Raw genomic sequence first — 12446 nt, forward strand, 5'->3', positions numbered from 1 at the left:
ACAATGGAACGGGGTGTCAATGTCACAACAAATAACAATCACCAGAGCAGTCAAGGAGTCAGTACATTGGTGGACTCAAACCAACAATCTAACTCGCCGTCGTCCTATCGTTCATCCACTCCCAGAGATAGTAACGTCAGATGCCAGTTACCTGGGCTGGGGTGCGTATCATCTAGATCGGGGAGCACAGGGCCGCTGGTCCTTCTGTCCACAGGGGATAGTCTCGAATGTTCTGGAACTCAGGGCTGCATGGCAAGCACTTCTATCTTTCAGTCCCCTCCTTTCAGGGAAGAGTGTCCTCCTGCGTATGGACAACACAGTGGCTGTGAATTATGTCCACAGGCAAGGGGGCACAAGAAGCAAAGTCCTAATGCGGGAGGTACGACCGATAATCGAGTGGGCCCAAGTCTACCTGACGGATCTGAAGGCAGAATACATACCCGCAATTCACAACCAACTCGCGGACGATCTAAGTCGAATATTTATTTCAAACAACGAGTGGTCTCTCAGTCACAAGGCCTTTACTCTTCTGACACACAAATGGGGTGTTCCCGATATAGATCTGGCAGCGACTCCAGCGAATCGCAAATGTACTCGCTTCTTAGCAAGGACCGCCTATCCAGTAGCAACAGGGATCGACTGTCTCCACCATCCTTGGGAATTTCGCCTAGGTTACATATTCCCTCCGGTGCCCTTGATAGCCAGGTTTCTGGCCAGACTGAGGACTTCGTCTTCCACGGTAATAGCAGTGTTGCCCTTCTGGCCCAGAAGACCATGGTTTCCGACCATCCTGCAATTGAACACAGAAGAGCCTCTCCCACTTCCGCTGTTCCCAGACTTGCTCTCACAAGGGAAATTTCTACACCCGTCACCAGAGCGACTACACCTGACGGCTTGGAAACTGAAAGGGAAAGGTTACTAGATCAGGGTTGTTCATTAAGAGTAATTTCTTCCTTGCTTGTTGTAAGGTGGATATCGACAAACAACATATATAATAAGATTTGGAAAAGATTTTCTGCAATAGCCCAACTACAGTCCTGGAATCCCCTTTCTCCATCAGTGTCTCAGGTGTTAGAATTCCTACAACTAGGCCTAGAGAAAGGCTTAAGGTCAAGCACTTTAAAAGTTCACGTCTCTGCCATATCCGCAATGACAGGAATCAAGTGGGCTTTAAACCCCCTCATCATTCAGTTTCAGAAAGCATGCCTAAAAATAAGGCCTCCTAGAAAACCAATTTTTCCAACCTGGGACCTATCGATCGTCCTGGAAGCCTTAACCAAAGAACCTTTCTCGACGGGGGGATCAATATCCCTATGGGACTTGACACTAAAACTATCGTTTCTAGTTGCAATCACATCGGCCAAAAGGGTCTCCGAGCTGCAAGCTCTACTAATCAAAGAACCACACCTAGTTTTTTTCCCCGACAGGGTCGTACTCAGACCTTCGGAACGGTTTGTGCCAAAGGTAGCATCTAGCTTCCACTTTAATCCGGAGATCAATCTTCCCGTTTTTCTCAACACAGATGGAAATCCACACCCTCTGGACGTGAAGTCTGCAATATCCGCCTACCTGGAGGCTACCGCTCCATTCAGGAAGTCAGAAAACCTCCTAGTCATTCCGCATGGCGCCAAAAAAGGTCAAGCGGCTTCTTCAAGAACAATATCCTCATGGTTGATTAAAGTCATCAAGAAAGCATATCTAGTTCAACACCTTCCAATACCGGAAAACCTGAAAGCGCATTCGACGAGAGCGATGGCGACCTCATGGGCAGCATACAACAGAGTATCACCAGAGACTATTTGCAAGGCAGCAACTTGGTCATCAAAAACCACATTCATGTCACACTATAGAATAGACCCGGCTCAATTAACTACGGTTGAGTTCGGGAGATCAATTATTCAATCAAACTCATCTATATCCTGTACTTGAGTAAATAAAAAACTTCTAAAAGGCACCCTCCCATGTAGCGAGTTATTTCCCACTGTGTGTGCTGCCATGATGCGTCAGGAAAACGGAAAATTGTATACTCACCTTTCCGTAATTTTCCTTTCCTGACGCATCCCATGGCAGCACACAGGATCCCACCCCTCTAAGGTGATAGTTACTGAGAATGCAACGGTGGACTCCTCTTCAAATCTTATAGCTAACCAGTCCTATCAGGTTGTGGAGGCGGAGTCACAACCCACTGTGTGTGCTGCCATGGGATGCGTCAGGAAAGGAAAATTACGGAAAGGTGAGTATACAATTTTCCGTTTTTTTCCCTCAGTTTAGGCCAATACGTATTCTTCTACATATTTGTGGTAAAAAAAAAAAAAAAAAAAAAAAAAAAAATCGCAATAAGCAATTGATTTGTTTGCACAAAAGTTATAGCGTTTACAAAATAGGGATAGTTTTATAGCATTTTTATTGATAATTTTTTATTATTTTTTTTTTTACTAGTAATGGCGGCGATCAGCGATTTTTATTGCGACTGCGACATTGTGGGGGACCCATCGGACATTTTTGGGACCATTGTCATTTATACAGTAATCACTGCTATATAAATGCAGTGATTCCTATGTAAATGACACTGGCAGTGAAGGGGTTAACCAGTGGGTGGCAGTGTAGGGGTTAAGTGTTCCTAGGGGTGTGTTACTAACTGTGGGGGGGGGGTTTGGGCTTTCATTTAGTGAACACTGATCTCTGCTCCAATCACATGGAGCAGAGATCAGCGTCACTAGTTGCTAGGCAGAATGGAGAAATGCTGTTTACACTGCATTTTCTCCATTCAGCCGTCCCATGAGACGATCGCGGGTATGCCCGCGGCGATCGAGTCCACGGGCCCCGCGACCGGACTCATGGGGGTCCCGACCGGCGGGGGAGCGCTCCCGATGGCAGGGCAGCGTTGAAGATTGGACGTACATGTACGCCAATATGCCTGCCCGTGCCATTCTGTCGACGTACATCGTCGTGCGCTGGTAGGGAAGTGGTTAATGGTGCTAAACGCCAATTTCTGGTCTACTCCTTGCTGAAGAAACGGCAGGATCCTGGATATAGAAAAAGTGCAGATGCCATCCTTTCTCCTCACACATGGAGATGTAGGCCTTCCAGGTACGATGGTATATCTTCTGAGAAGAAGATTTGTGACTTTAAACATAGTCGGGATCACCGAGTCCGACAGACCCTGGTTCCTCAACACCTGGCTCTCGATTACCATCTCTGGCTTTAACGGCATGGCTAAGCAGGATAGAGAATCGGACCTAGAGACAGAAGGTCCTCTCGCAACGGCAGTCGCCAGGGAGCGTCTGTCACCAGCTGCACCAGGTCTGTGTACCAAGAACGCTGAGGCCAATCTGGGATAACTAGTATTACTGGGATCCCCTCAGCTTCCACTCTGCGAAGCAGGCGTGGTAACTGTTTCAGTGGAGGAAAGGCGTAGATCAGCGGGTACTGATCCCACGGATCACTTGTCCTGGACACGAATCTTGGCACCTTCCGATTGAGACGGGAGGGCAAAAGATCCACGTCTGGTGTGCCCCACTTCAGGCACAGTAACCTGAATATCTCCAGATGCAATGCCCATTCTCCTGGGTCCAGCTTCTGTTGACTCAGGTAGTCTGCCTGCCAGTTCTCCACTCCCGGGATGTAAATGGCCGACAGGGCTGGTACTTGTCGTTCTCTGCCCACCGAAGTATGTGAGTGACCTCCCGTGCAGAGGCTAAGCTCCTTGCTCCCCCTTGGTGACTGACGTATGCCACCGCAGTGGCGTTGTCTGACTGGATCCTGATCGGATGCCCTTGCAGTCTCATCGACCATGTGGAGAGGCACAGCCTGATCGCGCTCAATTCGAGCAGATTAAAATCGGCAACTTAGATTCTTCCGTCGACCAGAGGCCCTGAGCCAACTGAACCCCCATCACTCCACCCCAGCCGGATAGACTGGCATCCGTTGTGATCACTGTCCACTTCAGGAGGTGGAAACGATTTTCCTGACTGGATCAACGGGGACCTCAACCACTAGATCAGTGAGTCTGACTGGCTCACCTGGATCTGCCGATCCAGGGACAACTGAGATTTGCTCCATTTTGTCAAAATCTCCTTCTGCAGGACTCTGGTGTGGAACTGGGCATAAGGTACTTCCTCAAAAAGGAGGCTACCATGAGACCCAGTACTCGCATGCAAAAGTGGAGCGACGACCACTTGCGGTTCATAAGAAGTTTTACCACGGATCTGAGAGTCTGCAGCTTGTCTGAAGGAACAAACACTCTCGCTTCCATGGAGTCCAGCAGGAAGCCTAGGTACTCCAGACACTGGGTCGGTATGATCATCGACTTCTTCAGCCACCCAAATTCTTGCAGGGGCTGCAGGGTGATCGCCACATCCTCCTTTAATTCTGAGGCGGAAGATGCCCTCAGGAGGAGATCGTCTAGGTATCCCACGATCGCGATCCCACGTTGCCGAAACTGGAGCCAATACCTTGGTAAAGACTCGGGGGGCTGATGCCAGAGCAAAAGGAAGAGCGACAAACTGGTAGTGGGCTTCCCTGACTGCAAACCGCAGAAACTTTTGATTTCCGAAGGCATACGGGTATGTGCAGGTGCGCATCCTGGATGTCTAAGGACACAAAGTGCTTGAGGGGTTTTAGGTCCAAAATTGGACGTACCCCTTCCTTCTTGGGAACCACAAACAGATTTGAGTAGAATCCCTGGAAGCGTTCCGATTCCGGAAACCAGTACAATCACCCCGTGATACAGCAGGTCCCTTACTGCCACCCAAGAGGGCCTCCCAGCAAGCCAGGGATACTGTTATGCTGTAGGGGAAGAATCTATTTGGCAGCCAAGAGAAACTATCTTGTAGCCGGAGGAAATCAGATCGCAGACCCATTGGTCTGATAGTCGAGAGGACCACCGGGGCTGCAAACTCCCGAAGGCGACCCCCCCCACCCGAGACATGGGTGGGGGCAAACCTTCATGCTCTTTTGTTTGTAGGCTTGCGGTTCCAGGGACATTTTTGACTGTCCATGGTCATCCCGTCAGGCTGGGGACGTTTTGTCGAAGCACCGGGCAGACGAAAAAGCCGCTTGTGAGCGGAAAAAAAGGAGGGCCCTTGCCTACGGCGTGGCTCCTTAACCTTCCTGGCCTGTGGGAGTAAGGTACTCTTACCACCGGTGACAATTTTAAGATCATCCAAAGACTCCAAAGAGCCGGTCACCAAGGAAGGGAAGATCCGCCAGGGCTTTTTTGGATGCCTGGTCAGCAGACCAGCAATTTAGCCAAAGCAGGCGCCTCAGCACCACAGCTGACACTGAAGTCCTGGATAACAGAGCGAGAGTATCCAGAGCCGCATTACAGATGTACTAAATGCCTTGCACTAGTTGGTCTGCTAGTTCCACGCAGACAGGAGAAGCCTGTTGCTCTCCCAATTCACGGTGCAAACGTTTTGCCCACTCAGTCAGTGTCTGAGAAACAAGTGCGGATGCCAGTACTGGTCACCTGGCTGACCCCACAACCATAAACGGGGAGCGAGCCACTGCCTTGGCCTTCCTGTCCGTGGGATCCTTGAATGCAGGAATTCCCTCAAATGGGATCATGGTTACTTTGTTTAACCTGGATAGTGGGGGGTCCACGACTGGAGGAGCCAACCATTTTTTGAGAAGGCTCTCCTCAAAAGCGTAATGCACCGCCATGTATTTGGGGACCGAAAAGGTCCTTTTGCAGGTGACCCCATTCCTTTTAAATTAACTTGTCAAAATAAGTCAGATACAGGAACACCTTAGGTGAACGTGCTGGCTTGTGGGACCCAAAAGGGACCGATACATCAGCAGAGGTATCCGCTGACTCCTGAATCTTCAGGGTATCACGCACAGTTGTGATAAGTGCTCCAACAAGCGCTTTGTCGTGCCCGAACCCGGACTCATCCTCACTGTCCAAACGGTCTTGGTCAGCTTCGTCTGACAAGACATAGCAGGGGTCACCAGCATCAGCAGGACCCGAGTCTGCGTCAGAGCTCTCCACAGAGGACGGGGGCGGGGCCGCTTTAGTGCACCTTTCTTCCCACGCACCGACTCCATCTTGGCAACAAACTAATTGAGGACCGCCAGGGTGTCCATGGGCACTGCGCAGTCTGCAGGTGACCCGGTTGCAATTGCCTGGCTTTCGGGAAAAGAAACGCCAGTTTCTGAAGCCATGCTGACTACCCTGTCTGCCACCCGAAGGGGACTTAGGACAGTGACAGTCCCACCCTCCTTGCTGTCGCTGGCTGAGGGGCTCTTTCCTGCCGGACTCACCACCCTGAGGAGTTCTGCGCTGTCCCACAAGTAGTGCCTATAGTCCGAGTGCTCCCAAGTACAGAGGAAACAAAAGCTGTGTGTGGCAGCCGCCGGAATTAGCGCCAAACCGCTCCATAAGTGTGCTCAGGCTTCAATAAAATGGCTGGCCAGCGTCCAGTACAAAGACAGAAAACACAGGGAAAATGGCTGTGAGAGAACATGAGCCATGCTGCTGCTAAAGAACACAGAAAACGTGTTCAGGCTTCCAGAAAATGGCCACCAGTGTCCTGAATAGGAGATCACTAGGGAAAACGGCCGCTGAAGCCCAGGAAGGCATGCTGCCCTCGCCCACACCTAAACTGGCCATCAGCAGCTCCATGAGGTACAGAAAGAAAAACGATGGCACAGAACACAGCGCCGCACCAGACAACAGCAGACCCTCACAGGCACCTTCCAGGGGCATAAAACACAGGACCCAGGACACCGCTAACCAGCCAGCCCCCCATCCCAGGTGAGAGCCCAGCAGAGAGCCCCTGTATATGCACACATACACCGCTCAGCAGCCACATGCAGCATCCCCCCAGGGAGGGAGGGAGATAAGGACAGGGAGAGAAGAGAGGGAGGCGAGGGACCCCCGAATCGACCTCCCAGGGAATGCCCAGTTGCTCAGCCACACAGAGGCAGGGAGAGCTGTAATTACTAGTCCTGAAGAGCTGGGAGACATTCCATTGCAGAACCACTCACTGATCAATACAGGGTGGCTGCTAGCCTTGGTCCACTCTGACATCAGTAGCCCGGTCATATGTGGGCCCCGGAGCATAAAAGCTCACCGACCACCTCTGGAGCCGAGGTTTCGTTGTGGCCTGCCGAGCGCGTAGCTGCGGCCTGCACACGCTCGATGGCCAGACTGGGGAGATTACAAGGATAAGGGTTTCCAGCCTGTCACCCAGCCGGCTGTTGATAGATCACAGGATCATTCATCTTGCGTAAAAAGCCAAGCTTCGGCATAAAAAAAAAAAAAAAAAAAAAAAAAAAGCATGGACCGATGGAACCGCAGGGTTCCTAGGTCCTTCTTCACTAGGCAAAATAAAACTGAGGTCTGTCTGGCAGACTAGAGGGTTGTAGCCCAAGGGCCCGCCCCTCCTGGGCAGAACTAAGAGTTCTGAGTGTTGTGTTACAACTAATGCCTAGTATCTCCTAGTGATAGTGCAAACAACCCAATGGCTAAGAGAGGAGCTGTGTCGGTCGCTGAATATAAGAGAAAGTATCTTTCCAGTTTGTGGTTTAGGCTTCTTTTACTGGGGACAAATTGGTACTTTTATCCGACGATATACGTTGGCACAATGGCATGGCTGTGCAAAATGCGTATGTCCCCTTTAAAATCGAGGGCTAGTGGGCAAATGCTATGTCCGCCGGTGGCACACGATCGTGGGATTGAGAGGCAGAATGGGGCATTTCCCTGTTCTGCCTAGCAACACGACAGATCTACTGCTCCGTCATCGGGAGCAGTGATCTCTGTCATGTTCTAGTGAGCCAATCCCCCTACAGTTAGAACACACTGAGGGAACACAGTTAACCCCTCACCCTGTCAGTGTCATTTACATGGTAATCAGTGCCATCACTGATCGCTGTATAAATGTCACTGGTCCCAAAATAGTGTCAAAAGCGTCCGATGTGCCTGCCGCAATGTTGCAGTCACGATAAAAAAAAAAAAAAAAAAAAAAAAAAAAAAAAATCGCAGATAGCCGCCATTAATAAATGCCATAAATCTATCCCCTATCTTGTAGATGCTATAACTTACGTGAATCAATCAATCAATCAATCAATATATATATATATATATATATATATATATATATATATATATATATATATATATATATATATATATATATATATATATTGTGAGGGGGTTAGCTCGGCAGCGGGTGTGTGTGACCCCCTGGATGGGTTCACAACGCAAAATTAGGTACAGCAGACAGCGTTGTAGGTGCAAAAAAAACAAAAGATGCAGTTTATTTGTGCTACATGCAGTGAAACATATAACAGCCAAACAAAAATAAAACATGAAAATAAATCCTGGTCAGCTTGACCTCTAATTACACACTTAGACTCCCTGTCTAACAACTGAGTGCAGCCTTGTGCTGCCCCAGTCCCCGTCTCTGTTGTAGGGGTTTGCCACACAGGCGTTAACTCACCGCACAGAACAGATATCACACTCCCCAGTCTATACACACAGAACTGGTTCCAGGATGGAGCATCTCCCTAAGCATGCTGGGTTTTTTTTGTAGAGGTCTTAATGAGCCCACTTACTTCAGCTGGGCTCATTAACTCTTCCCCTCTAATTGTACAAGTCTGCATAAAGCCTGAATCTAGGGCACACATATTTCCCATCCTGGATACAACCAGGTGATTTTACCTGCGTGTTGCCACTATATTATATATATATATATATATATAATATATATATATATATATATATATATATATATATATATATATATATATATATATATATATATATATATATATATATATATATATATATATATATATATATATATATGCACACACACATACTTATTGCGATTTTTTTTTACCAAAAATATGTAGAAAATTACATATGGGCCTAAACTGAGGAAGAAATTAGTCATTTTATTTTTTGGGGGATATTATTGTAAAAAGTAAAAAAAAAAAAAAAAAAAAATTAAATAGTCGCGCTGTTTGTTTATAGGCCAAAAAATAGACACCGCAGAGGTGATCAAATACCACCACAAAAGAAAGCTCTATTTGTGGGGGGCATCAATTTTGCTTGGGGGCAACGTCGCACGATCACGCAATTGTCAGTTAAAGCGACGCAGTGCCATATCGCAAAAAATGTTCTGGTCAGGAAGAGGGTAAATCCTTCCGGGGCTGAAGTAGTTAAACTCTACCAGATGTTTTGATATTATTACCATATCATATAAAACCTAAACCAATACAAAAGAAAATATGAGACACAGAAAAGACAAGCAATACAAGGCATATTGAGTCTTTGCAATGTATTTTTTGTTTTTATTTTTGCATTGAATCTGAAATGAAATCTATAAAAAGTCACATATATAACAGAAGAATTAAAGAAATGATGGGTATCACATCAATACCATTATATCTGTGGAAAGCCATCAACTTTCATAAATATTAATCATACCTACAGAATAGATTGCAATATATAAAAAAAAAAAAAAAAAATCCTAAACTTCCACAGACAAAACGGTAAACCCTCCCAAATGAATTGCACTTGAATCTGTTATTTTTGTTTTCTTTTTGAGCAGCTCTTTATTTCACTACAGGAGACAACATCAGCTTTAAACATGTTACGAACCTTGGATAATGAAGGGATTTTTGTTTACCCACTGTAGTTTCCTTTTCTGGTCATGTACATTGGGACACACCAGAGGTCAATATCCCAACAATGCATAGGAGAAAAAAGGAAAATTGTGTAACTTCCACACCTCCTGCTGATATTACCACTGAGGCTTTATACATTAGATTAAATCACGTTATTACGAGTCCACCAAATTTAAAAACAGGAAGGTAATCGCATGGTTCCTGTGTGGATGATCAAGAAATTATGAAAATTATTTGTGCAGGAGAAAAAAAAAAAAAAAAAAAAAAAACTTTTAAATGTAGTTATCATTATAGGTCAATAAGGCTTTCCAATACATAAAATGCATTATGTAACTTCAGTGTTTTGTGATGGCGTTTCCCCACTGATATCCCAACTGCTAAAACGGTCTCTGCCCATCTACAAATTTTTGCAAACCCTGATAGCTTCACCTGGAAATGGAGCAACAACGGGAGACAAAAGTGTGAGCAACAGAGAAGAGAATACAAGGGAATTTTAGGTTTTTCTAAGCCATGCTTACGTAAGTTTCTTAATTGTTCTCCAGTCGTATCCACTTTATACAGTACAGTTTTCCACATGCTGTCAAAATATTAACATTTTGGTAAGATTTCTCCTGTTGATCTGAGTAGGACTAAAAAGGTCCAGGCAATCATGCAAAACGTGATGCTTAGAATTCACCAGTTTTTAATCTGGCACATCCTCACTGTGCAAATATTTCTAATCTGGCACTGTATTCCACAAACCTCCAAACAAAGAAGCTATCCAATTACATTGACACACCATCTAGCCTAAACTTATTTTTTTTTTACAAATTAACAATTTACATGGGGGGGATGTATTTCTGAATCTATTCCCAAATGAGAATATAACCCCTTGCTTTAGTGCTATTTTACAGAATTTGCTAAATTAAAACATGTAAAAACAAATATTTTAGACTATATATACACACACCTTACTCCCACATAAAGGGGAACAGATTAAAAGGTGCACCATAGGTCTATCAAATCTGAAAAGATAATAGGAATATATTATCGGTTACCTGTTATTTAGGCATCCAAAAACGATTTCATAGAACATCAGGCTGGTCAGTATTGAAATCTCGGTATATGGGTTATTAAACATACAGATTTGGAGAACCAACAATATGTGTTCCACATTTTATAACAGTCATGGTGCTGTATCCATATTTAGTGGATATACAACACTAGATCCTACCAACCATGTTGAAAAATGATTGGTTAAATGCTGCTCTTTCTGAAAGTGTTCAGATAAGATCAACTTAAGACAACAGAAATGCTAATAAAAAAAATAATAAATTACATAATTTGAATTGCTTTTGTTGATCCCTGCCCTGCGGGGCCTGCACCATATTGCCATATACAGAGTAAGCCCCTTGTACTGAACTTAGGGGCAATATATACACACATACAGCCTTGATACATTCCAAAAAATCCAGAAAGGAGTATAACCATGAAAAGGCTACTCCCAACCCAACCAGCATTATACTTTTTACCAATGTATCAAAAAAACGTACTGTCTAAAAAAAAAAACGGTCATCACACTCCTGTGTACAAAGATAGAAAATAAATGTACAATAAAAAGATGGGATAAATTAAAAGAGGCTTCTTCGTCTTAAATTCTTCTCCAGCTAATAAGGACGCAGCACTGTAAGCAGCCCAGAACACACCAAAGAGCTGCAACAGAAAAAACATAACATTAATATGGTCTCCAAACAGCTAAAGCATTGACACACTCAAATTTATATATGCTCCAGCTAAAAAGAAATATACAGTATTGGACAAAAGTGAGTGCATCCCTCACATTTTTGTAAAATATATTATTGCTTTAGTGTTGTCACATGAAAAGATATGACACTTTGCTACAATGTAAATTAGTGAGTGTACAGCTTGTATAACAGTGTAAATGAGAACACAGTGTCAACTCAACACAGCCATTAATGTCTAAACCGCTGGCAACAAAGGCAAGTACACCCCTAAGTAAAAATGTCCAAATTGGGCCCAATTAGCCATTTTCCCTCCCCAGTGTCATGTGACTCGCTAGTGTTATAAACTCTCAGGTATGAATGAGCAGGTGTGTTAAATTTGGTGTGACCGCTCTCACCCTCTCATACTAGTCACTGCACCTTCAACATAGCACCTCATGGCAAAGAACTCTTGAGGATCTGAAAAAAAAGAATTGTTGCACTACATAAAGATGGCCTAGGCTATAAGATTGCCAAGACCCTGAAACTAAGCTGCAGCATGGTGGCCAAGACCATACAGCGGTTTAACAGGACAGGTTCCACTCAGAACAGGCCTCACCATGGTCGACCAGAGAAGTTGAGTGCACATGCTCAGCATCATATTCAGAGGTCATCTTTGGGAAATAGATGTACAAGTGCTGACAGCATTGCTGCAGAGGTTGAAAGGGTGGGGTTGGGGGTCAGTGTTTAGACCATACACTGCATAAAATTGATCTGCATGGCTGTCATCTAAGAAAGAAGCCTCTTCTAAAGACGATGCACAAGAAAGCCCGTAAACAGTTTTATGAAGAAATGGTTCAGATGGTGTCAAGTGTGTGGCGGCAACCAGGTGAAGTGTGTGTGTTGCCTACAGTCAAGCATGGTGGTGGGAGTGTCATGGTCTGGGGCTGCACGAGTGCTGCTGGCACTGTGGAGCTACAGTTCATTAAGGGAGCCATGAATGCCAACATGCACTGTGACATACTGAAGCAGAGCATGAACCCCTCCCTTCGGAGACTGGGCCACAGTGCAGTATTCCAACATGATAACTGTCCCAAACACACCTCCAAG

The 12446-nt window shown here is 45.5% G+C and overlaps 1 protein-coding gene across 1 annotated transcript in view; it reads right to left on the bottom strand.

Moving 5' to 3' along the window:
• Positions 1–9272: 9272 nt before the first annotated feature.
• YIPF4 (Yip1 domain family member 4) overlaps positions 9273–12446 on the bottom strand; it is a 44395-nt gene continuing 41221 nt past the window's right edge. Inside the window, exon 6 of the mRNA XM_077486417.1 lies at positions 9273–11328. Coding sequence (XP_077342543.1) covers positions 11191–11328 — 138 coding nt within the window. The 3' untranslated portion in view covers positions 9273–11190. The remainder of the gene's footprint in view (positions 11329–12446) is intronic.

This window comes from Lithobates pipiens, unplaced genomic scaffold (genome assembly GCF_037356315.1).
Source record: "Lithobates pipiens isolate NorthernLeopardFrog02 unplaced genomic scaffold, aLitPip1_a1.2 Scaffold_18, whole genome shotgun sequence".
Classification (NCBI taxonomy): Eukaryota; Metazoa; Chordata; class Amphibia; order Anura; family Ranidae; genus Lithobates; species Lithobates pipiens.